This window comes from Moschus berezovskii, chromosome 27 (assembly GCF_049115385.1).
Source record: "Moschus berezovskii isolate FMDL1 chromosome 27, NW_MosBer_1.0, whole genome shotgun sequence".
Lineage (NCBI taxonomy): Eukaryota > Metazoa > Chordata > Mammalia > Artiodactyla > Moschidae > Moschus > Moschus berezovskii.
The window spans coordinates 8,969,422-8,993,685 of NC_142486.1; the positions used below are offsets into that span (position 1 = coordinate 8,969,422).

General features: G+C 59.2%; 1 protein-coding gene across 13 annotated transcripts in view; it reads left to right on the forward strand.

Moving 5' to 3' along the window:
- ELN (elastin) overlaps positions 1-24,060 on the forward strand; it is a 32,480-nt gene extending 8,420 nt beyond the window's left edge. The window contains exons 5-36 of one of the 13 annotated variants that reach the window (XM_055410040.2): positions 2,884-2,919; positions 3,601-3,696; positions 3,946-3,999; positions 4,082-4,144; positions 4,829-4,876; positions 5,841-5,912; positions 6,138-6,167; positions 6,668-6,739; positions 7,569-7,610; positions 8,023-8,082; positions 8,352-8,402; positions 9,794-9,889; positions 9,975-10,031; positions 10,569-10,745; positions 11,746-11,799; positions 12,376-12,456; positions 12,724-12,762; positions 13,172-13,258; positions 13,983-14,039; positions 15,698-15,829; positions 15,917-15,976; positions 16,511-16,615; positions 17,233-17,271; positions 18,690-18,761; positions 18,941-19,000; positions 19,267-19,350; positions 20,201-20,239; positions 20,451-20,504; positions 20,848-20,892; positions 21,225-21,251; positions 21,896-21,946; positions 23,033-24,060. In XM_055410040.2, coding sequence (XP_055266015.2) covers positions 2,884-2,919; positions 3,601-3,696; positions 3,946-3,999; positions 4,082-4,144; positions 4,829-4,876; positions 5,841-5,912; positions 6,138-6,167; positions 6,668-6,739; positions 7,569-7,610; positions 8,023-8,082; positions 8,352-8,402; positions 9,794-9,889; positions 9,975-10,031; positions 10,569-10,745; positions 11,746-11,799; positions 12,376-12,456; positions 12,724-12,762; positions 13,172-13,258; positions 13,983-14,039; positions 15,698-15,829; positions 15,917-15,976; positions 16,511-16,615; positions 17,233-17,271; positions 18,690-18,761; positions 18,941-19,000; positions 19,267-19,350; positions 20,201-20,239; positions 20,451-20,504; positions 20,848-20,892; positions 21,225-21,251; positions 21,896-21,946; positions 23,033-23,076 — 2,084 coding nt within the window. In that variant the 3' untranslated portion in view covers positions 23,077-24,060. Of the gene's footprint in view, positions 1-2,883; positions 2,920-3,600; positions 3,697-3,945; positions 4,000-4,081; positions 4,145-4,828; positions 4,877-5,840; positions 5,913-6,137; positions 6,168-6,667; positions 6,740-7,568; positions 7,611-8,022; positions 8,083-8,351; positions 8,403-9,793; positions 9,890-9,974; positions 10,032-10,568; positions 10,746-11,745; positions 11,800-12,375; positions 12,457-12,720; positions 12,763-13,171; positions 13,259-13,982; positions 14,040-15,697; positions 15,830-15,916; positions 15,977-16,510; positions 16,616-17,232; positions 17,272-18,689; positions 18,762-18,940; positions 19,001-19,266; positions 19,351-20,200; positions 20,240-20,450; positions 20,505-20,847; positions 20,893-21,224; positions 21,252-21,895; positions 21,947-23,032 lie in introns of all 13 variants that reach the window. The other 12 variants (XM_055410039.2, XM_055410043.2, XM_055410044.2 and 9 more) reach the window with 12 other exon arrangements.
- Positions 24,061-24,264: the final 204 nt, after the last annotated feature.

The following is a 24,264-nucleotide window of genomic DNA, read 5'->3' on the forward strand; positions in this document are numbered from 1 at the left end:
CAGATCAAAGCCCTGCACTTAACGCTAAGCTGCACCCTGACCCTGACCCCAGATGAGCTTCCTTCCTGATCCCAGGCCCCTTTCAACTGTGCTCCGACCATGGAGTTTTCCAGTAAGATGTAGTTGGCTGAGTCCTGGCCCACAGGGCTCCAATCCACTGCTAGGTCCACTAAGCTCCAGAGGACACACCCCCCAGGAAAGAGGGAGGGCAGGTTCCTCCAGGAAGTCCTGGTGGATAAGGAGCAGGTGGAGGAAGGGGTGTCTCCATCTGGATTTATGATCTGATCAACATGAGATGTAGCCTTTCCCTCCACCCGCCCCCCGACTCTGTGTCTCCCTGGCTTTGAAGCCTGAGCCTCCAGGACAGTTTGCATGTCCAACAGCTCTTACGAAATCCACCCCCCCTCCCCAGTGTTCGATGATTCAAGTGCAAATGAACCTACAAGACCCAGATTCCCCTTCCTGCAACCCCATCTGGGTTGTGAAACTCTAGGTCCGGGGCCAGGCGGGAGAGAGACACGCAGGAGGGCAGGAGGCCTGGGCAAGGGGTTTACTGGGGTCTGTAGGAGTCTGCAGGGCTGGGAGCCCTTTGGGATTCACTGCTGATCACACCAGAGCCTGTTTCCTATCTTCTCAGAGGAGCAAGTGATCTTAAAAGGGTCTTTGATGGTAGAGAGAGAACAGAGGAAAGGCTAGATAAGCAAGGGTGTGGAATCACGATTGCACGTATCTGGGAAGACCCAAATGGAGGAAGTCGTGACTGCAGAGCCAGAGGAGGGACTGGCTGATCCCGTTGGCAGCCGGAGACACACGGTAGGTTGTGATGAAACATCGGAGAGAAGACTGAGAAAACTGCACACAGTTGCAGTTGATAAAGTGAAGCTTTGAGTAGTGGAAGATTCAGCATAGACTTCCAGAAAGACTTCCAGCTTGGGGTGAAAGTCAGGACCTCAACTGATGAAAATGGACTGGACTCCATGACCTCCCAGAGCTTATCTTTCAGCCTTAGGCCTCCGGGCTCCAAAGGCCTGGACTGGGCCACAGAGCCCCTGCCCACAGGGCAGCTCCCCAAATCCAGGCATGCCCAGGAGAGATGGAACTGGGCACAGGCAGCGAGTGTCATGCCTGGGAACAACTAATCCCTTGGCGAGTAGAGGGTGGGTGGCCTGGCAGCTGCTCCTCGTGGGCCTCGGCGGGCTGGCCCCTCCTGGGCTCTCAATGCAGGACCAGGCAGCTGGGAGCCAGCACCACCCACACCCCCAGCACCGGCTGAAGGCCAGTCACCCACCCAAGAGCCCAGGAAGGAGCAGGGGGGGACATCCAGCGGTCACCCCAACAGGCTGCAGACACATCATGCTCTCTGCTCACAAGTCCTGTGGTCCCAGGAAGGTTGGGGACACGCGGCCCTTTTGTACGTGGGGAAACTGAGGGCAAGTGAAGGGCAAGTGACTTGCTGTTTCATGCAAGGAGTAGCGTGGGGCAGCAAGATTTAAATCCAGAGCTCAGTGACTCTGGAGAGTGACGGTTGGATACGCCAGGCCTCTCGGGGCTCCCAACCTTGGCCATTCTCACCCCTCTCTCCTCCTCACCCCTCTCTCCTTCTTTGCAGGGGCTGGACTCCTGGGGGCATTTGGGCCATAGGAGTCCACGGGAAGACGGGGAGCAGGGGTGGGACTCTGCTCAGGCTGCAGGGCGACCCCGGGGGGGAGCACAGGAAGAGGGCAGATGGCTGCAGAGGGCCACCTGCCCCCACCCCACCCACCCAGCCTCTTCTCGCTTCCTGTCCGGTCCCCATCCTCTCCTCCCGGTCCTTCTGTGGTCAGGAAAGGCCAGAGGGTGTCTGCTGCCCTGCTGGACCTCAGGAAATAGGCCAGGCTGGAGAGAAACCCCCCCCGACAGAACTAGGGCGGGGCGGGGCCGGCAGCGCTGGGAAATGAACCCAGGCACACCACGGGCCCGGCCAGACCACACCACACCTGCCCGGAAGGGAGACGGGCCGGAGGCAGAGGCCCATCTCACAGAGGGCCTGGCTGGCTTTCAGATGGGCCAGCTCACATAAGTAGGAAGCGAGGCCAGGGGACCACACCCAGAGAAAGGCAGGTGGACTCTCCAGGGCTCAGCTGTCCTGCTTGTTTGGGATCGGTCCCCAGAGAGGCCGCCCCTGAGCTCGGGACCCTGGTGGCCAGGACTGGCACTTGTGGGAGAGATTCTCACATAATTGGAAACAAAGCCGGCACGGTTGTGAACTCCAACCTGATTGCCCGTCAGTCCTGGCCAAAGCCGTGGAATGTCTCCTGGAGGGAGAAAAGCAGAGATCGAGCCCAGATGTGGGAAGGAGAGAGCCAGAGGGACCCATTTGGCTTTTTATAAACATTTTAGCATCTGTCTGCAGGCAAGGAGGCTCCCAGACTGCAGGGCAGGCTAGATGGATGACAAAAAGGGCTCCAGATACAAGGGAGAGGGTGTGGGCTGAGCCAGGGGACTCCTGCAAGGAAGCCAAAGAAAGGTCTGGGGTGGGGCTAACGTGGGAGCAGGGCAGGGCCTGGCCTGGCCTTGCTGGCAGCTTCTGCTCAGCTCCAGCCCTGAGAGAAAGCCGTCCTGGGTCCCCCGTTAGCTGGCAGGACTTCTAAGGAAACTGAGGTCTGGTTGGGATCAACACAGTGGCATCCACATGGCACAAAGCAGTTGGCTACTAAACAGTGGTGACTACCTTACCAGGATGGGCTGCCAAGTACCGAAAACTTGAGTCCAGCTTAGAGACCTGAGTGGCCACACACAGATCCCAGCATTGCTGGGTTCTGCGAGACCCTTCCCACCCTGGGCCCAAGAACGATAACCCACACCGGCCTCCCCTCACCTGGCTCTGTGTTCTTCTCCCTACAGGTGTCGGAGGGCTCGCTGGCGCTGGCCTTGGGGCAGGTTAGTGTTAACATCCAGGCAAGATGCCCCTCTGGGAACAAGCAGTCGGGGGTCAAGCGTGCAGACCAGGCCTGTCCTGGGCACTGGTGTAGGGGGTGATGCTAAGACCACCTGCCCGGGGCCCAGGGAGTGACAGCTGGGTCTTGGCGCTATTATAACATAGTGACGAGGTGGCACTAGTCGTAAAGAACCCGCCTGCCGATGCAGGAGACATAATGAGAGGCGGGTTCGATTCCTGGGTCGGGAAGATTACCCTGGAGAAGGGCATGGCAACCCACTCCAGGATTCTTGCCTGGAGAACCCCGTGGACAGAGGAGCCTGGTGGGCTACAGTCCATGGGGTCCCAAAGAGTCGGACACGACTGCAGCAACTTAGCAGGCAGCATGCAAGAAGAGCTAGAAGGAAGCAGCCCCCAGAGCCCAAAGAAGTCACCCAACTCAGCGCGGCTTCAGGAAGGCTTCCTGGAGGAGGGAGATGTGGAAGTCTGACCCCCAAAGATCCCTGTAGCTTGTCAGGCTGAGCGGAGCAGCCCGGGCCATACTGCATCTCTGACATTGAAGGCAGTCCTGGGAGCAGCAGTCACGTCCTTGCACGAAGCAGAGGAGCCTCAGATGTACCTCCTGGACTGGGCGGGCCAGGGCCAGGCTGGGGGCAGGACCTCACCCATCCTCCTCTCTGCAGGGCTCGGGGCTTTTCCCGCAGGTGCCTTCCCAGGGGCTCTGGTGCCCGGTGGCCCGGCTGCCGCTGCTGCAGCCTATAAAGCCGCTGCCAAGGCCGGTGAGTATTACCCTTTGGGATGTGCCATAAGCCCTCTGGCCTCCGTGGGCTCTCCACCTTGCAAAGAACCTTTCCTTGGGTGGGGGGGTGGGGGCAGGTGAACGGGATCCTCAGCTCCAGTCTACTGGGGGTGGTGGGAGGCAACCAGCTATGTCCAAGTCTCAAAGTGAGGCAGAGGCAGGGCCGGACCTCAGTCCAGCGTCCTCCTGCCTTTCGCGGCTCCTGGCGTGACCCCCTCCGCCTCTGCAGGTGCTGCTGGCCTCGGCGGCATTGGTGGTGTTGGCGGCCTAGGAGTGTCTACAGGTAAGGAGGCGAGACCTGGGTGGCCCGGGGGGAAGTCGTGGAAGAAGGGGAGCCCCCTCTGATGTGGCCCCTTCCCCTCCAGGTGCGGTGGTACCTCAGCTCGGAGCTGGAGTCGGGGCCGGAGCGAAGCCTGGGAAAGTGCCAGGTCTGTGTGGGGTCCCTGGGGCTGGAGAGCAGAGGTCAGGGAGGGACAAGGACCCCCCCACCGGGGGGCAGGAAGGGCAGGGCCTGGCTGCAGCGGGGTAGGGGTCAAGGGGCAGAGGCAGGCCCAGAGCGTGATGCCAGGTCCCAGACAGGGGCGAGGGACTCTGACCGTCCTTCCAGGCCCTTCCTCCAGGACCTTGGAGCAGACCTGAGAGACAGGCTCTGTGGCTGGCCTCCGGGTGACCGATGGGGACACTGAGGCACGGAGCAGGGAGTCAGTGCAGCAGGGTCTGCCCGGTCCCGGCAGGGCTAGGGTGACGCTCCATCCGGTGCCCGTCGCTCCGCATGGAGCCTTCAAGGAAGTGACTTCAGGTTCAACCAAAGGCGGCCTGAGTCCACACAGCGGGGAGGGAACATCTGGAAGCTGTTAGCCCCGAGGTGGGCTGGGCCAGCCGTGTAAACAGGCTCCAGGAGACGGGACAAATCCACGCACAGAAGGATTTGCAGATGACTTCCGGAACTCGTGGGAGGGGGGCCTGCAGCCACCACACACATGTCCCCGACTCTTCCCCAGGGGTGATCCTGGGGGGCTAGCTTGGGAGCCTTGGGGCTGCCGCAAAAGGGAGGGCCAGGAGAGGCTCCTGGAGGCAAGGCTGCTGCTCACACGTTTTTCTTTTGGCCGTAGGTGTGGGGCTCCCAGGTGTATACCCGGGCGGAGTGCTCCCAGGCACAGGTGAGAGCAAAGAGGGAAAGGGGGACCCTAGAGCGAGGCGAGCAGCCCCTGGCAGCCTCCCAGGGGCCTGCGGCTCCCCCAGACTGTGGCCACCAGAGTCCTGATGGGCTCTGTTGCCCTAAGCTTCAAAGCTCAGGCCACAGACCTAAGATAGTTCTGGTTCTCTTTCCCCTATGAAGACCAGTGAGCTCTCCACAGCCCCCCCAGAACCCCAAGCGGAGGCCCAGACCCAGACCAACGTCACAGCCTGCGGTGGGTCTCTGGGGATAGGCCGAGTCCCCAGGGTGGCCGGCTGTTTCCCGAACGCCATGAGTCACCGGGGGGCCCGCCCAGCACATCAGCCCCACAGGAGACCCTGGGAGTTGCCCTCTCAACCTCCTTTCGCCGCCAGGGCCTGGCCACCCTACGCAACATGTGACCTCCTGAATTCCCCCAAAACCCCAGACTCGGGCTGGCTCAGTGGGATTGGCTGGCAGAGGGTGTCCCCCCCGGCCCCTCCCTGCCCGTGGTAGCCCAGCCCCGGTGGGGGGAGAAAGGAGAGGTGGCAGCACTGAACGCTGGAGACCTCCCAGCCAGAGCAGATGACGGCTTTGTGTCTGGTTGTGAATCACATCCAGCATGAGCCCCCGCCAAGGGCACAGGCCTCCCCGACCTGCAGCCTGTTCCGTTGTCTGCCTACCTTCTCTGATGAGGCTGGGCAGGGCAACGGGAAATTAACTCCAGTTTAAGAGACAGGCCAACAGAAGCACGGGGCTAGGAAATAGGATTAAAACTTCTGACCTCGGAGCAGACCAAGGCATAGAAGTCACCACCAGAGGGGCCCTCCCCCCACCCCATGAGCCACGCCAGTAGCTGACATTGAAGGAAGCCAGCTGTGTCATGGAGGGTGGGTGCAGTGCCAAGCTGGCCCTTCCAGGCTGGCCCTTCCCCACCCTCACCACCAGCCCCGTCTTTGCCCTCTCAGGAGCTCGGTTCCCGGGTATAGGGGTACTCCCCGGGGTTCCCACTGGAGCAGGAGTCAAGCCCAAGGCCCCAGGTATGTGGGACTCTCCGATCACCCTCAGTCCCTCTGTCCTGGGTTGAGGGGGGCAGGGAACCTGGGCTCAGCTGGCCCAGATGGGCGGTGAGAAATCCCCGATGTGTTTGTGAGAGGGCAGCATAAGCTGGGCAGTCTGGGCAGGGTTAACACGCCTCTCACTGGAGCCGGGGTGCCCTGAGCCCGTGGTGGCCAAGCCACAGTGATGGCTCCTTGTCATTGCAGGTGGGGGAGGAGCTTTTGCTGGAATCCCAGGTAAAGCAAGGCTGGGTCCCTCCATGCCAAGGAAGGTGGGCAGGCCCATGGGGTGGCCAGCCAGGCAGGGACTCCTGCCCTGGGAGGAGCTGAGCACTCTCACTGCTCCAGGCCTTGGACTGGCTTCGGCACAAAGTGGCATCTGTCACAGGCCTGCTTCCCCTGCCCCAACACCCTGTCTGGCATCCCAGAGGAGCCCAGAAAATGCAGCAGCCTGTGCCAAATGGCAAGAGGGCTGCAGTCTCCAAGTGTAGCCCAAGCCACAGGAAGGGGAGCATCCTGCAGCTTCCTGGAGGAAGCGGCCCATCGCTGGGGGTTGCTCAGCTGACCGATGACATAAAGAGGCAGGAAGGCCCTCTAGGCAGGGTGCTTTCCGGATTCCGATGCCATGGGAAGTCATTCTAGTCTGAGAGGAAAGTGAAACTGGAGGCTGGAGGCTTTGCAGGGGCTCCTGGCCCACGTGGCTGGGGCCTGATTGCTTTGCTCTCCTGTTCTCATAGGAGTTGGACCATTTGGAGGGCAGCAGCCTGGAGTTCCGCTGGGATACCCCATCAAGGCACCTAAGCTGCCAGGTAAGGCAGGCGGAGGATTTGAGAGACATCACTCACTGGGCCTCCCTGCTGGGAGGTCAGCTTGAGAGAGGACTTGTTTGCCCACCTGTATCTTAGGGTGGCTGGAGAAGGTAGTCAAGAAACCTGGGTAATATTGCCCACTTCTGGTCACCAGCAAAAGAAAGTGGGAAGGAACTTCCCTGGTGGGTCCAGCAGCTGAGACTGCCAGTGCAGGGGGGGCCCAGGTTTGAGCCCCAGTCAGGGAACTAGAGCCTGCACGCTGCGACGAAAAATCCCCTGGGCCTCAACCAAGGTGCTGCACAGCCAAATAAAGGAAGAAATATTTTTTAAAAAAAGAAAGAAAGCGGGGAGAGACCAACATCTTGCAGGTGCTGGCCTCCGGTACACACACATGCATCCACGCACATAAACATATACACTCACAGAGACCCGTAGCCCTAGTGGGAAGCCATGTGTGTTGATGGTAAGAAACACCATTCACTGGAAAGAAACCTCTGATGTCAGTCCACCCCAACTGTCAAGCTCACACGATGATGAGCTATTTCCTGCTGGGGAAGAGAATAAGGAAGACCCTCAGACTTGGGGGCCGTGGCAGGGAGAAGAACGGCCGTCCCTCTGTGCCCTGGAGCAGGGCGTCCTCTCCCCCCTCCTCCTCCAAGGCCTTAGCTCTCCTGAGAGCCTCTGGAAGCAGCTTAGGACCCTGGTGGACGGAAGGAGGCCTCAGGCCTCAGTACGTGTGGGGCTAGGTCTGTCTGCCCAGGTAGCGGGGGCACAGTGAGGCGTGGGGCCGCCAGGGGGCAGCCACTGAGCCCACGCTCCATCTCCTCAGGTGGCTATGGACTGCCCTACAGCACTGGGAAACTGCCCTATGGTAAGGCCCTCTTAGACTGGCGGGCTTCTGGCTCCTTCCAGCCGCAGGGTTCTGGCAAGGGAGCTATGGCCCCAGTCAAGGGCTAGGAGAACATCAACTGGGGGGTAGGGTGGGTGTGGAGTCTCAGAATGGGAACCCCCTCAGGAGGGGGACATGGAACTGGGACTCAAGACAGCCTGGTTCTCAATCCTGGCCCTCACACTTATCACCAGGCCTTGAGAAAACAGGTTTTCTTCTTGGAGCCTCAGTCTTTTCATCTGTAAAATGGGAATAACCATTCCACATATGTTTGTATTTAACTCTGGCTGGGGGTGACAGGTGGAGGCTCTGGGTGGCCTGGTCCTTGAAGGGCAGGGGAGGGGGCAGCCACCGTGAGATCGCACGGATGCCCACTGAGCCTCTCCTCTCGCAGGCTATGGGCCTGGAGGAGTGGCTGGTGCTGCGGGCAAGGCTGGGTATCCAACGGGGACAGGTAAGGAGAGCCTCACCCCTCCGCCAGCCAAAGAACTCAGGCTCCAGAAAGCCAGCCAGCCCACCCTATATCCAGACCCTGGTCTGAGCCTAAAGAAGGATCCTGGTGGGGCAAGGCAGGAAGCTGGGGCAGCTCTCCCAGCCTGTGCTTGCTATATGCCCCACATCCACACCCAGATATGAACCAGGTGGTTTTCTTGGGCCTGGAAGAGATGAGCTCCGGAGATGCCGGGGCACACTTTCCAGTCTCTCCCCTTCCTCTTCCCCCAGGGGTTGGCACACAGGCTGCAGCAGCCGCGGCTAAAGCAGCAGCGAAGCTTGGTAAGTACCCCCGGAGCCCCTGCCTGCTGGCTGCCAGCCCTCCAGCCTCACAATGCCTATCACCACTGAGAGCCTAGTTATCACAGATAACTAACCAAGGCCCCTCCTCACCACACCCCCATTTATCCAACTGTTTCAACACCGCCCGTTCCTCCCTTCCTACCTCCAATCATTCTTCCTTCCACCTGTGCATACACTCCATCCTCCAGTTCTCCATCCCTCCATCCACCCACCCATCCGTTCACCCATCCCGCCTTCCTCCTGTCCCTTCCTCCCTCCATCCAGCCATGAATCCGCCCTCCCTCTGCCCATCTATCCACCCATCCATCCATTCCTCCATCCCTCCATCCTTCCCTCCTCTGTCCCGCCCTCCGTCTCAGAAACCAGGGACAGACAAGGGCTCTGCTGAAGAATGTCAGCACTGTCGTGGGGCTCAGGAAGAGGGAGACATTGCTTCTACCTGGGGATAATCAGCAAGGGTTCTCAGAGAAAATAACATTTGATTCATAGCCTTAAAATATAAATAAAGAGTTTGCCGGGCGGTTAAAATAGGATGGAGCAAGCAGAGGGAGTGGGGACAGCAGTGGTTAGAATGGTCATTTTAGGTGGTACATGTATGAGCATTTAAACAGTTGAATAGCTGAGCATCAATTTAATATGTACTATAAAACTTTTAACTAGCTCCTCAAGCCCACGATCCCTTGGCTAGTCGATGTGGCATGGCCTTCTCTCGGTCCATGCACGGGCCCAGTGGGTCCCTGGTGGTTCCCCAGTTCAGAGTTAGATATGGGGGTGAAGTCTTCACCTTCAGCCCCAGTCCCAAGGGAGCCCCTTCTTGCAGCCATGATGGGATGGAAGATGCCTGCCCACTAGCCCAAGGGGGCGAGAATGTTGGGGGAAGCACTGAGTTGGAGGCCTGCCCCACAGAGGTCCTCCCTCCAGGCCCCCAAGGCTGGAGGGGATGGCTGGAATGTGGGAGCAAGAGAATGGGGTGGCGAGGGGCTGCGAGAGCCAGGCGGCTGGGCGCTTGGATTACAGACTTGGCTGTGTGTTCAGAACACAGAGAGAGGAAGTCTTGGACATTCTTGCGGGGGCCCCTCTGGCCTGGGGAGCGGCCGCTTGTGGTTTCTCAGTATATGGCAGTGATTAGAATGGGATTTGTCTGAAAACATACGAGTCCCTTAATGAGGCTGTTGAAATGGACACTTTAGGGGTGAGTCAAGGAACAGTGGAGTGGGGGCCTCTTCCCAAGCAGGCCCAGCCGGAGATGCCTGGGCCTCATTCCCAGAGGAGATTGCAGCGGTGAAAACACCAGCGTCCAAGCAGCCTTCCTGCCTGGCTTCAGGAGGGGCCCCTGGGAGCCACATCTTCACTGTCTCCACTCCAAACAGGTGCTGGAGGAGCCGGAGTTCTCCCTGGCGTTGGCGTCGGTGGTGCCGGCATTCCTGGTGCGCCTGTCGCAATTCCTGGCATCGGAGGCATTGCAGGTAGGGTCCATCCCAGCAGGCGGTGGGGGGTGTCCTTGAGAAGGTCACAGGGAAAGGGCCTCACCCTCTGCGGCTTTCTCTCCAGGGGTCGGGGCTCCAGATGCTGCTGCTGCCGCCGCTGCTGCTAAAGCAGCCAAATTTGGTGAGTGTCCCCGGAACAGGCAGTGCCAGGGCTTCAGCCAGCCCCGACCTCAGCATGCACCTTGGAAGGCTCCAGGCCTATAAGGCTGGATGGACATCGTCTTGGTCCAGCTGAGGCACCGTTCCTCTCTAACCCCACCCAAGCATCATGGTCATGCCTCCTTGCCTCTGTCCACTGCTCTCCACTGATTGGCCCAGCAGTGTGGGCAGGGACCCTGCTGACTCCTCCCACTTTACCCCCTGGGCCAATCAGCTGCTGTACCAACTGCCTGGGCCCAGTAGAGCATTCTGAATCTGCTTTAGACTTAGACCTTGCTCTTCCCAGCCACAGATCCAAACCCCTAGAGCTCTGTCGGGGTTCCCTCAGTTCCCTCCCCTTGTCTCGGGTGACTTGGATCCACGCAGAGGCAATGCCCCCACAGCTAGCATCCTGCACACAGGACCTGCGGCTCCCGAAGCTCCCCAGAGTCATGCTCCTGAAGGCACCCTTGAGGTTCCCACAGGGTCCAGGCCAGAACAGCAATCCTTCCATCCACAGGCGCTGCTGGAGGCCTTGGCCCAGGAGTAGTCGGCGTCCCAGGTGTCGGGGTCCCTGGTGTTGGAGTTCCAGGTGTCGGGGTCCCTGGTGTCGGGGTCCCTGGTGTCGGGGTCCCTGGTGTCGGGGTTCCAGGTGTCGGGGTTCCAGGTGTTGGAGTCCCTGGTGTCGGAGTTCCAGGTATTGAGTGCTCGGGCATCATAGGTGGACCAGCTGAGCTTGGCTACGTGTGTGCACGTGTGTTTGTGTGTGCAAGAGAGAGAGGTTGGAAATTATTGCCCAGACTTTCCAATTCTCCTTAACACATAGCCCTTCGATCCTCTTCTCTCCATGCCCTTGGTCATCTTCTCTTTCCTGGGCTATAATTAACTACTGCCAGCCTCTTAGCTTCTGCAGTTTACCTTCTGGTTGTCGGTATGCTCCTGGGGGCAGGAACCGTGTCATTTTCATCTCTGTGTTCCCAGCCCTTCACAGAATATGTGTTCAGTAAACGGTGGATAGATGGGTGGGTAGGTAGATGGACGGACAGATGTCTGGGGAGACGGATGGATGGATGGATGGGCGAATGGGAAGCTGGGGAGGTAGGTGAACAGCTAGGTGGATGAGAAGGCAAACTGATGGATGAGAGAGTGGGTGATATGGGCAGATGCAAAGATGGGAGGTTACATGGATGGATAAATAAGATGGGTAAAATGGTGGATGGCAAGATAAACGGGTAGATGGATGGGCAGGTGGGGACAATGTAAGTGATTAGAAGGATGGATGGATGGATGAGCACTTGTGTGGGTGAGCAGATGAACGGGGAGTAGAAGGCAAATACAGACTGCATAGTTGGTTAGACATTTAGGTGAAAGGACAGCTAGGCAGGCGGGTGGATAAATGGATGGATAAATGCGTGTGTGGGTGGCTGGAGAGACAAGCGGTTGAGCAGTTAGATTGAGATTGAAAGACAGGCAAATGGACAGGCCTTTGGGAAGGTCAGTGGATGTATGGATGGGTGGCTGGGTAGAAGACGGACAGATGGGTAAGTGGAGATATGAGTGGGTAAATGGAGAGACAACCCTGTGTTGGCTCAACAGATAGAAAGAAGGTGGGCAGAGAGACAGAGGGCTATACATACATATCCTGAGTGTCCACGCCATTCTCCCCTGAGCCTTTGTGCTTCTCTTGGTCTCTCCAGGGGCCGTGTCACCAGCCGCAGCTGCCAAAGCAGCGGCCAAAGCAGCCAAATTCGGTGAGTGCTGAGCCGATAGCTCCGCCCCGCCCCGCCCCGTTCCGGCCCTTTCTTGGACCCCGGGTTCCTCATCTTCTTCTCCCTACTGTTCAGTCCAGAGAAGGGGAGTGATTGCCCAGGGCCACATAGCCAGTCACTGGCAGAGCTGGGACTTGGACTGCTGGGCCCCAGGATGATGTGTCCCCCAGGTGTCTCCAAATGAGGCCAAGAGACTGGGTAATAGTAGAGTCCCAGTATCTCATTCCCAGAGGAGACAGTGTCCCTGACCCCCCTGCCCCGGCCAGGACCCCCTCAGAGGAGAGCCCCAGCCTGGCGGAGGATAAGACTGTGCACAGACTGCCCATCGCCAACAAAGGGACCCTTCCCCAACTGCTCAGAGAAGAGAGGGGCTGGGGACACACTAGGGGGTGTCAGTAGGGAGGAAGCTGGTGGGGCTCAGGCATCTCATGGTTTCCTGTCCTTCATGGACCAGACTTGGGGGGAGGCTCGCATCCTCTCCCCCATCCAGCATCCCCCCAGAGCCCGCCCCAGCCTTCCCACTAGACCCTTTACCACTTGATTCTCTTCCCTCCGCAGGGGCCAGAGGCGGAGTGGGAGTTGGAGGCATTCCCACATTCGGGGTTGGCCCTGGGGGCTTTCCTGGCTTTGGAGACGCAGGTATTCCGGGAGCCGGCCTTTCCGGAAGCCTTAGTTCCATGAAGGCGGGTGGTGGGGGCGGGTGGGACAGGGAAAGGGATGGAAGCTCGTTTTCTGTTGGGCTGTGGGAGGCTGGGGAGGGGAGACTGAGCTCTGGGAACTCAGGGAGGACCTGGGGGAGAGCACAGGGTGGGCCTCCCATGCCCTGGGGGCCGGTGCACTGTCAGCACAGCCCAGCTGGGACCCAGCGAGGTTTCTGAATCTTCCTTTCTCGATTCCTCATAGCAGCAGCTCAGGCAGCCGCCGCCGCCAAGGCAGCCAAGATCGGTGAGTGCCCCAGCCCTGCGTCCCCTGCCCCTTCCGCCTCCCCTCCTCCCCCTACTCCTCCCCACCAGAGCCAAGCCCTCCCCCCTCCCCTCCACAGCCAGGCTCTCCTGTGGGGGCCAAGGCTCAAAAATCAGAGCAACCTCACACTCTTGGCCTCTGGGGCCGAAAAGGCCTGGGTTAAGTCAGAAGCCCCTGGCCCCATTTTCCAAAGCCACAGTAAACATTTCTGCCCTTTTTAATTGCCCACTATTGGGGTCATTGGTACCTGGCTCATCATCCCCCATCCCACACCAGTGAGTTAAAGGTGCCCAGATGATACCCTGCCATGATGCCACCCCCACCTCCACCCTCGGCTCCCCTAAGAAGGGGGTGCTTCAAGGGCAGAGCTGGATGCTCTTCATCCTTTCAGGTGCTGGGGGAGCAGGAGCCCTGGGAGGGCTGGTGCCAGGTGCCCCAGCAGCAATACCAGGCGTGCCAGGTGTTGGAGGGGTGCCAGGTGAGCCGTGCCCAGCCCAGACATGGGTTTTGTTTATCTCATGGAAGGGGCCCTGGAGCTGATGTAGATCAAGGGTCCCATTTTATAGATGGCAAGACTGAGCCCAGAGACAGGTGCAGAGAGAAAGGGATTCCTGTAGTTTGAAGGGAAGTGTCTCCACGGGATTCCTGATTGCTGCATGAACCCAGAAAGTCCCCTCCCTGCCCTCAGGGATGCTCAGGATGTCAGCCTGAGAGCCAGCAGAACTCTGCTTGGCTGGGGTTTGAAGAGACCTCATTCATCCCCCGCCCCACGGGGCCTTTCTGGTTTCTGATCGTGTGAGAGGGCCTGTGTCAGTCTCTGTTTACCAGGCACTCTTTCTCCAAAGGGAGGAAATGAGATTAACTTACAATCCTCCTTGTTGGTTTGTGTATTTTTCCCCTACCAGAAGATTTCTCTTCTGCATTTCTTCTTCTTTCTGTGCCGAGGGGGAGGGTGCGGGGGATTCTCCTTTTGCGTTTCTCCCCCAGGAAAGGAGCCGTTTCCTCCAATAGCCACAGAGTCAGAGCTGCTTCTCTGGGAGAGGACGTGCCCAGAGTGGCTGGCGGGCCATCACAGTGCGGGCCTGGGAGAGGGGGCAGTTCCCGAGATGTGGACTCTGCCAAGTCTTTCTACCATGGGGAACGGAAGAGAGAGGGGAGGGGTGCTGGGGACCGCTCCCGATCCTTAATCTTGGCCTTTCCAGGGGTCGGGGCTCCAGCAGCTGCAGCCGCCAAAGCCGCCGCCAAAGCCGCCCAGTTTGGTAAGAGTTGTTGTTATTTCGTCCCTCAGTCATGTCCAGCTTTTTGCGGACCCACGCCTGTGGCCTGCCAGGCTCCTCTGTCATGGGATTTTCCTCGGCAAGAATTCCAGAGTGGGTGGCCGTTTCCTTCTCCAGGGGACCTTCCCAACCCAGGGATGGAACCCGTGTCTCCTGCATTGGCAGACGGATTCTTTACCACTGAGCCACCTGGGAAGCCCCCTGCCAGTTCTGCCTCCGAGCCTGATCCCAGAGCATTGCTCTCTCATATCTCTGCTTTGGAGTCTGACAGCACCCATCTCCAATGTGACCTCTCCAAGCTGTCACATTCTGGGCCTGGGCCTTCCTCACAGGTCTCGGCCCATCCAAGCACTTTGAGGGATGGGGGTGAAGTTTCTGAGCAGGAATACAAAGCAAGAAGAGATGCCGGAGAGCCCTCCAGCACCCACCGCCACCCTTCCCAAAGCCCTTGCTGCCTTCTGGTCCAGCTGGGGCCTTGCCCCGTTTCTGGAACAAATGCTGGGCTTCTCTGAGCTCCCACCCATCCTGAGCGACAGCTGTGTTCTCACTCCCTGACCAGGTCCTCCATCTCCTGCTTCATCCGAGGGCCACCGTGGCAGCCCCAGGCTCCCACACCTTCCTGAATATGGCACAGCAAAACAGCTCATTTTAGAGCCCAGCTGCATGCCAGCCCCAGGGCTGGGGCAGGGGCAGGGTTGTCTTTTTTTTTTATCTGCATGCCAGAGAAATCTTAACTTCAAGTCTGTTTAATTACTGAGTCGTGCCTGACTCTTTGTGACCCCATCAACTGTAGCCCACTAGGCTCCTCTGGCCATGGGATTTCCCAGGCAAGATTACTGGAGTGGGTTGCCATTTCCTTCTCCAGGGGATCTTCCCAACCCACATCACCTACCTTGACAGGCAGCTTCTTTACCACTGAGCCACCAGTGATTCCTAAACTCAGACATGGCAACTCATGTTTGTAGAACTACCATTTGCTGAGGGCTTCCCTGGTGGCTCAGACAGTAAAGAATCTGACTTCAATGTGCATTCCATCTCTGGGCCAGGAATCTCCCTCCTGTTTTCTTGCGTGGGAAATTCCATGGACAGAGGAGCCTGGTGGGCTACAGTCCGTGGGGTCACAGAGTCAGGCATGACTGAGCGGCTAACACTTTCACTTTCAGCATCTGCTGAGGTAATCCTTACACCAGCCTTATGAGATTGGTTCTGTTGCACCCATTTTGCAGATGTGGAAACTTGAGTCTCCAAGCGTTTAAGTGTCTTGCCCAGACTCACATAGCTAAATGGTAGCTGAGCTGAGCTCTGAAGCCAGGCCTGCCTGTCTTGCCAAACTCCCTTTACTACATGTTATTGCAGTTGTTTAGTTGCTACATGAGTCTGCCTGTATCACCCTCAGCATCTCAAAGGGGTCCCTGGAACTCCAAAAGTTGAGCTTATGATCTTGCACAGACCTCTTATTAGGGATGAAGAAGCGGAGGCCCAGCAAGAGAAAGTAACTTGCCCAAGGTCACACAGCAAGTCTGTGCTCAGCTGGAACAAGGATCCAGGGTTCCTGACCCCCCAGCCAGCTGCTCTTTCCATCAGCTTCTGTCCTCCTCGGTCAGGACTCGGTTAAGGGTTGGCTCTGCTCTCTTTTGTAGGATTAGCCCCTGGAGTCGGTGTGGCTCCCGGCGTCGGCGTGGCTCCCGGCATCGGCGTGGCTCCCGGCGTCGGCGTGGCTCCCGGTGTCGGCGTGGCTCCTGGCATTGGGCTTGGCCCCGGCGGTGTCATAGGTAAGCCACGTGAATAAGTGGGCCTGAGTGAGGGTCCTCTGAATCCTCCATGGGTGCCATCCTTAAACCTCATCCTCTCCCCCGCAGGAGCAGGGGCCCCAGCTGCAGCCAAGTCCGCTGCTAAGGCCGCCGCCAAAGCCCAGTTCCGTGAGTGTCCTGCCTGCCTTCTCGGTCTGGTGTGACCCCAGCCTGAGCTGGGTCCCTGGACACGCAACCTCTCAGATCCGCCCTGCAGCCTCCTGAGGCCCTCTAGGCAGCAGACATGGGCATCAGAAACAGATTTAGCATAAGGGAGACCCGCGTTTGTGTCCTGGGCCCCACACTAGCCAAGTGACCTCTGATGTCCCTGTGTGGTACTTAGGGCACCTTCCAGGGAGGCTTGTTAGGAGAATCAAATAAGTTCATCCAAGAGGAGGGACAGGAGGTGAGGCTGAAAAGGGCAGCGGTGTCCAGCGTGTGCGGCGCTGAGTGCCGGTCTGGAGAGGGGCTGGACTTGGTGGTCAGTGTGAGTTTTAGGAAAACCTGGTGGCAGCGTAGAGGGCAGATCAAACAGACAGGGGCCCCCACATGAGACTGGGCCCCTTCTCCTAGGGCCTGACTCAGCTTTCTGGTCAGGCCACCCCCAAAAGGGCCAGTTTCCTGCCTTCCACCGGAAACACCCCACTCCCCCATCTCCCGCAGGGGCTGCCGCCGGGCTTCCTGCAGGAGTTCCTGGCCTTGGAGTGGGTGCTGGTGTTCCTGGCCTTGGAGTCGGGGTCGGAGTTCCTGGACTTGGGGCAGTGGCAGGTAAGGGGCCTTCTGGGGGCCGAACAGCAACGTCCCCCAAGCCCGAAGGAGGCAGGGGTCTCTCCCCAGCCCGTCCTCCAGCACCCTCGCACCGAGGCGTGTGATAAATCCTCTGTTAGATCCTCCTGGGCAGTCCAAGACCACCGGGATAAGAGATCGGGCAGGCCAGGTGAAGGGCTCCAAGCTGAAAAGAAGCCCCCACCCAAGGAAGGAGGCTGGGGGTCCCTGGGGTCAGTGGGAGGGGTTGGGCCCGCCTAGCTCCTCTTCAGCAGCGTGCGGGGGCAAGGGGGCCACGGGGAACTCTAGTTCTTCATCTCCTAGTTACACCAGCCTCAGGCAGACTGTGCTGGGCCTCGAGGAGCCAGGAGAGCACAGAATGAAAAGAGGTGGCACAGTTCAGCCCTCAAGCACCCCCCGACCAGACTGGTAGAGACACAGTTAGATACCGAAGCTCTGTCCCTGGCCCGGTGAGATCCTAGCTGTGGAGCTGCAGCTTCAGGGCTTTGAGAGAAACAAAGTTGAGGAAGTCAAGGAGGGCTCCCTGGAGGAAGCAGAACTCCCAGGGACAGAGCTCAGCTACTGATCTCCCCTACTTTTCTTTTTGCCCTTTTGCCCAGTGCCTGGAACCCTGGCCGCAGCTAAAGCAGCCAAGTTTGGTAAGAGCCCCTCACCACACCACCCCCAGTGTTTGATCCCCTTGCGGCCCCACCATCCCTGATAGCACCTGGTCACCCATCTCCTCTCCCCCTGGGCCAGGGCCCAGTGCATGGAGCCTACATCACAGGGCTGGGATGGTCAGCTTGGAAAAAGGCAGTTTCTAGGACACGTTAATGACAGCTCAGCAGACTCCAGCTCCCGCCCACTAAATGCCTAGCGTGCCTACAGCCATAGGACAACCCAAATCACCCCTCACATTTCCAGCCCCCTGGGGGGGCAGTTCCAAGTTGGTCAGGACCATGGTCGTTAAGGCCCCTCAGGCCCTGACAGTTTCATGGGGCCCAAGGCCAGGGAGGGGCCAGGGCTGATGTCCCAGCAAAGCCAGGACTCCTCATCTGGGCCCCCGCCTTGCTGTCAGTAGGACTGTGCCCTCCACGAGGACGTGGCAGACCTGCCCGCCCCCACTCCCCAACACTTGGCACCTAGGCAGCCCCAGCCTGGCCAGACCCATGCTGTCTGTGTCCCCCCGCATTCCGGCCTCCTAGGATTGGGGCCGGGGCCTCTGCCAGGGAACTGCCAACAAGGTCTGGCCGGTCCACTTGGGGCCAGTTTCCACCTTGGAAAGTGTTCCACCCTGGCGGGCCTGGTAACCCACAGGCCTCTCTCCTGTTCCTTGCTGGCCGCCCTGCTGGTCTGAGCTCTACAGCCATTGCCAGGGAAACAGAGCAGCTAAGGGCTCTGGCTCCAAAGTCATTTCCTGCGCTTGGAGCCTTGAGCACATTGCTTAACCTCTGCTGTGCCTCAGTTTTCTCATCTGCGAAATGGGGCTAATGCTAACTGCCTTTCTTGCTGCCTGGAACAATAAGCCGGCTAACAAGGATGAAGCCCTGACCACGAGTGTCCCCCTAAAGCGCTAGCTGTATCCCCTGGCAGCTCTGTACTGGACAGTGGCTCACACTCAGAGGACCTTCACACAGAGTGTCCTCTCATGCTTCAACACCTGTAGGTGAACAGGGAAAGGATCGTCATCCCCTTTTGGGTCAGAGAGGTGACAGCTATGCTGAGCAGAGAAACCAGAATTCAAACCCAGGGCTGTCAGGGCCAGAGACTAGTCCTCTACCCTTGGTAGCTCAGGGCCACAGCCACTGCTGGGACCACCTGCAGCTCCCAGTGCCAGCCTGGGAGGAAGGAGAGGAGGTGGGCAGGTCAAGGATCTAGGCGGGGTCTGCCCTTGTCCAGTGGGTCAGGGCAGAGCCGGGACTCAGACCCATGTGTCTGGGAATGGACCTCTGTCTTCTGCTCCTTCCACTGGGTCACGTGGCCTTCGCCAGCTGTCTACTTGCCTAGTGACCTTGGGGCAGGGAGGCCTTGTCCTTCATAAAGGGGGAAGGACTGACATTCCACCCTCTCTCCACAGGACCAGGAGGGGTCGGGGCCCTTGGAGGGGTTGGAGATCTTGGTGGAGCCGGCATTCCAGGTGGTGTGGCAGGTGAGTTGAAACCCCATGAAGCCTTGAGCACATTGCTTAACCTCTGCCGTTGCCTCAGTTTTCTCATCTGTGAAATGGGGCTAATGGTACGTACCTTAGTGGAAACCCCAGGATGGGCTGGGCATTGAGGGAGACTGACCCATGGAGACTCCCTCCCTGAGCTCCCTCTGTGTCCCCAGGAGTCGGACCTGCTGCCGCGGCTGCCGCTGCCAAAGCTGCCGCCAAAGCCGCCCAATTTGGTGAGCACGGGTGTGAGGTGGGGACTGCCCTGGGAGTTGGGGGGGGGTCTGACTACATGTCATGAAGCATGTATTCCCTGGCCTGCTCCCCAAGGCCTTCAGGGGCATTGTCTCGGTGGGGGTCCAGCCCACCTCCTGGCTCCACCAGCCCTCCAAGGCCCTGGGGGCCTGGGCTCCACGTGGGGCCTAGAATGATAGCCCCACCCCTCCATGGACAGAGCCAGCTGCTCTCACTTGCAGGGTTTAATACACAGCTCTCTCCACAGGCCTGGGGGGAGTCGGTGGACTCGGAGTCGGAGGACTGGGAGTTGGTGGGCTTGGAGCTGTCCCAGGGGCTGTGGGCCTTGGAGGTAAAGTGTGTTCTGGAATCAGTGAATGAACGGCGTGGGATGTGTGTGTGTGCTTGTACACACACGCGCACGTGTGAATGCGAGAGAGAGACAGACCTTCCTTCCCATCTGGCCACGCCTTGCTCAGGCGGTCCTCTTTGCCTGGACCCTGCCCACACTTCATCAGCAACTCAAGATTCCACTGAGCCCTGCCCCCTTCTCTGGGCTCCTGTAGCATTTGGAGGGGCCGCAATGGCTCAGCGGGTAAAGACTCAGTGAAGAAGACAAGGGTTCAATCCCTGGGTCGAGACGATCCCCTGGAGGAGGAAATGGCAGCCCACTCCAGTATTCTTGCCTGGAAAATCCCACAGACAGAGGGGCCTGGAGGGCTACAGTCCACGGGCCCTCAAAGAGTCGGACACGACTGAGCAACTGAGCACCCCTTGCGGCTGGGTGTCCCAGTCTCTCCCTCTCCTCTCTCTTTCAATCCGCCCAACCACCTCCAGTGGGAGTTCATTAGGATAGTGGTGGGTGTGCCCATTTTCCAGAGAAGGAAAGCAAAGCCTGGACAGAAATTCCTTCCCCAAAGTCTCTGCCATCGTGGGGGACCTTGTGTCAATGTGTCTGTCTCTCGCGTCATCGTTGTGTCTCTGACCCAGCCTGAAGTTTCTTACCCCGTGTGCTCCACAAGTCTGGCCACACAGTAGGAGCTTAATAAAGATTTCTGGAAAGATGGATGGATGGAGGAGGGGTGGTGGGATGGTGGAAGGATGAGTCAGTGGGCAGGGGCAGATTGATGGCAGTGGTCAGGCGGACACGACTCTGGGAGGGAGGAGATATTCCTAAGCCCTCCTGCTCCCCATGTTTCCAGGTGTGTCTCCAGCTGCAGCTGCTAAAGCAGCCAAATTCGGTGAGTTGCTCCCACAGTGCCCCGAGCCCAGGCCTGCAAGCTGCTTATACCCCACCCCCATGGCCCTGTCCATGAACCGGCTCAGGCCTCAGTCCTGGGCGCAATACCCATCAAGCATTCTTCCTGGAAATCATGTCCCCAGACCCCGGAGGGGATGCTCAGGGCCCCTTGCACTGTGCCTCATCCTGACCCCCATCTGCCCTCTTCTCAGGTGCCGCTGGCCTCGGAGGTGTCCTAGGAGCCGGCCGGCCATTCCCAATTGGAGGTAAGGGCCGCCTCTGCTGTGAGATCCGCAGCTGAGCCTGGCTGGCTAGCAGTGGGGACTCCAGGGCTGTATCAGCACAGGGACCCGAGAGAGAGGGTGGAGGGGACCATCCGGGAAGGGCCTCAGGGTGGGGGGACACGTGGGCCTCAGACACCAGGCTGATGAGGCTTTGTTAAGAAAGCTGCTTTGCCAGTGGGGGAGGGGCAGTGGGAGGAGGTGATCCTAGGCAGAGAGGAGTAGGTGGCCAGGCCGCGGTGGGTCCCAGGGTCCCACCCCGCCCCACCCCACACCCCCATGCCTCCATGCCTCCACGCCCCCACACCAACCCACACCCCTCCCGCAGGAGTCGCAGCAAGGCCTGGCTTCGGACTGTCTCCTATTTTCCCAGGTACGGCCAGGCGTCCCAGCCCTCCTCTTCCCCTGCCCAGAAGGGCTGAGCCAGGTTACAGAGTGGGGGGCCCCCACATCCTTAGATTGCACAGAGCTGGGCCTCCTCTTCTTCTCTTCCCCCCGTGCACCATCAGGGAGCAGCAGATTTTACAAAACATCACGTTCAGATGAAACAAACTGAGGTTCAGAGAGCACGCAGGGTCACTGGCAGGGCCCCCCACACCCCAACCCAGAACCAGGCCCCTCTCAGACGAGGCCCATGCTGCCGGGGAGGGCTTTGCGGGCTCCCTAGAGGCGCGCACCCTCACCAGCCCTCTGCTTGCCTTGCAGGTGGAGCCGGGGGCCTGGGAGTTGGTGGTGAGTCTACCAATCTCACAATTTGGGGCCCCATTTCAAGCAGGGCCCTGAACTCCTTTGCAGCGTGTTGGGGGGGTGGGGTGCCATCCTGTTGAGGGAACCGTTAGTGCAGCCACAGCCCTGGGCTGGCCTTCTGGTATGGGGGTTTGATGGACCCCACGGGAGATCACAGAAGCTGAAAAAGCCAGCCTTGAGGTGTGGGGACCCCAATTCCTAGAGCTCCCAGCCTGGCACTTGACTTGGCAGCAGGAGTGAGACGGGGACCTGGGTCACTCCAGGTCTTAGGGTCTAACCAGAGAGGTTGACAAGGTCCCATAGAAGACGAAAGATATTGCTGGGTAAGAACAGGGCCTCTTCAAGCAGGTGGTCAGGAAGGCTGAGCCTGGAGCCCCTCGGCTGGGGGGTGAGGCTGTCCCTGGGAAATGTGGCCTGGGGTCTGACTGTGGTAGGAAGGGCTGCCACAGAGCTGCTCAGATCTGCACATGCTGCCAGGAACGAGGCTGGGCGGGAGGGGCAGGCTGGGGGCAGAGAGGCCTTTGGAACCTGCTGCTGCAGAGCTGCAGGTGCATGGGTGGGGTAGGGGGCAGTCTGGTCGAGGTAGGGAAGCCTGGCCACCTCTCCAACCCGCTGCCTTCCCTCCACAGGCAAACCTCCCAAGCCCTTCGGAGGGGCCCTGGGAGCCCTGGGATTCCCAGGTAAGTAGACTCTGCCCCTGGAAAAGGGCAGGGTGGGGAGACCTCCTGGAGAAGGGGGTGGCATGTCACACGAGGCCCGGCAGGGAAGCCAGGGGTGGGGGAGCTGAACACCTTACCCACTGCTTCTGCTGTCTCCGAAACAGATCCTCAGAGCTGAGAGTGGGAGGGACCCTCCTGGCTCTCCCAGGCCAGGTCTGGCAAGCCCTCCCTGCCTGGTACCCACACCCTCACTCCTGCCGGGAGAAGCCAAGCCGAGAGAAAGAAAAGGGAGGGCGGAGGGACTGGGAGGGACAGAGGAGGAGAGAGAGGATGGAGGTGACACAGGAGCCCTGGTGTCAGGGAGCTGGAGGGGTAGACCCTGCAGGAGTCCAGGAGCCACGCCCTTGCTCTAAGGGGCAGACATGTGTCTGGCAGTGTCTGATTACCACCCTCAAGGCCTCTCCCAATGATGCCTGAAAGGGACTCAGAGAAGCCCCAGCTCTACCCTGGCAGTCACTCAGGCTGTGGATTCCCTTCCAGCCGCACCTGCTTCCCACCACCCCACCCCCACCCTGCCAGACGAGGCAGCCCAGGGAGAGGCAGAGGCCAGAGCAGCCTGACCTCAATCAAGGCACCCAGCTCTCAGTCAGGCACCAGCTGGTGCTTGTGGCCTAGGACCCTGCTTGCTTTCTTTCCCAACAAACACCCTGGATGAGCTCTGCAGAGAGATGGTGTCTTACCACTAGGCAGCTCGGTGCCACCAGGTGGCGGTAACGAGCCACACCTTGCTCCTGCAGGGGTAGGTGCTAGTCCAGGCCCCACTACCCGACCCTGGTGGCTTGATGATTTGAAACAAGGTTAACCAGATCCTCCCCAGGAGAGAGCAGGAGCCCTACTACCATCCACTTGCCCAGTGGGAGTTTGCACAACGAAAGGGTGCGGAGTTTGGCCTGGGGTGGTGGCCAGGCTTCCCCTTGGCTTCCTGGAGCCTCTGTTTCCCATGGTGATGATGCGGATGTGAGAAGAGCTTGGAGTTGGGCAGAACGGGCAAGGGCTTGAGCACAGGCAGCCAGGAGTGACTGTGGGGTGTGCCTGCCCTGCACCCAGGTGGGGCCTGCCTGGGGAAATCCTGTGGCCGGAAGAGAAAGTGAGCTTCCCGGGACCCCTGACTCACGACCTCATCAACGTTGGTGCTACTGCTTGGTGGAGAATGTAAACCCTTTGTGACCCCACCCCCCTTTCCCATGCCCCCTCCTGAGTTCCCACCCCGGGTGGGAATGGGGCAGGCCGGGCGGCCTTGGAAATCCACAGGGCAAGGAGGCAAGAGAGTGGTGGCCAGGTGGGCCCCGGGAGGCCCCCTCCTTCAGAGGCAAGGGGTGGGTGGGCTTGGCCCCTGCCCCCACGCCCTTCCCACCCAGGAACTCCCCTCCACACATTCTCCATCTCTAGGGGGACTTGGTGCTACACGCTGGTGCTCTCACTCTTCCTGCGGGGAGGGAGGAGGGAAGGGCAGCCCCTTAGGGACCCCCCCTCCCTGGGGCTCCTCTGAAGATGGTGCAGACACTTCCTGGGCAGTCTCACCTCCCCCTGCCCACCAGGACCCACCTCTGGCTGCGGTCCAGTTGGTACCCAAGCATCGAAACCCTCACGCTGGATTGGGTCACACCATCTCTTGGCCTCCTTGGCCCCCCTTTCCCCGACCCATCGCTGTTGCCCGTGTCCGAAGACTCCCCCCACCCCCTCCCGTAATTGGGAACAGCCCTCTTGCTCTTGTGGAATTCATCCGCCCGTCTGTCCATCCATCCGTCCAGCCTTGTCCCGGTTTGGCCGCCCAGCACCCCTAGCTGGCTGGGCGCCCCCACCATCGACTCGGTTAACCTGTCATGGCAGCCTGTGCCCAGCCTCCACCCCATCATACACACCCCTACGAAGGGGCCCCAAGCCTCTGGGTGTGAGGAGCTGTCCTGGCTGGGGCCGCAGGAATCTCCCCCCCCAACCTGGGTCTCCCCCCACGCAGTACTGTATTCCTGTCCCCTCCTCGAGCCACTGTACTTCAGAGCATTTCTCCCCTGCCCCGCCCATCTCTATGTGTCTCGCTGTGATAGATCAATAAATATTTTATTTTTTGTCCTGGACATCTGGGGATTATTTTTGATTGTTGATGTTCTCCTTTCATTTTACTTGTGTGGTTTATGGAAAAAAACAAACAAAAAAAAACCTTTTTTTTTTGATCTGGGGAGCTATATCCCCATTAGAAAATTCATTTTAATCACTTTGGTTTAACTCTGGATGAAACACACATTTTAAAAAAAATAAGAGAATTAACTGCTTGAGAAAAG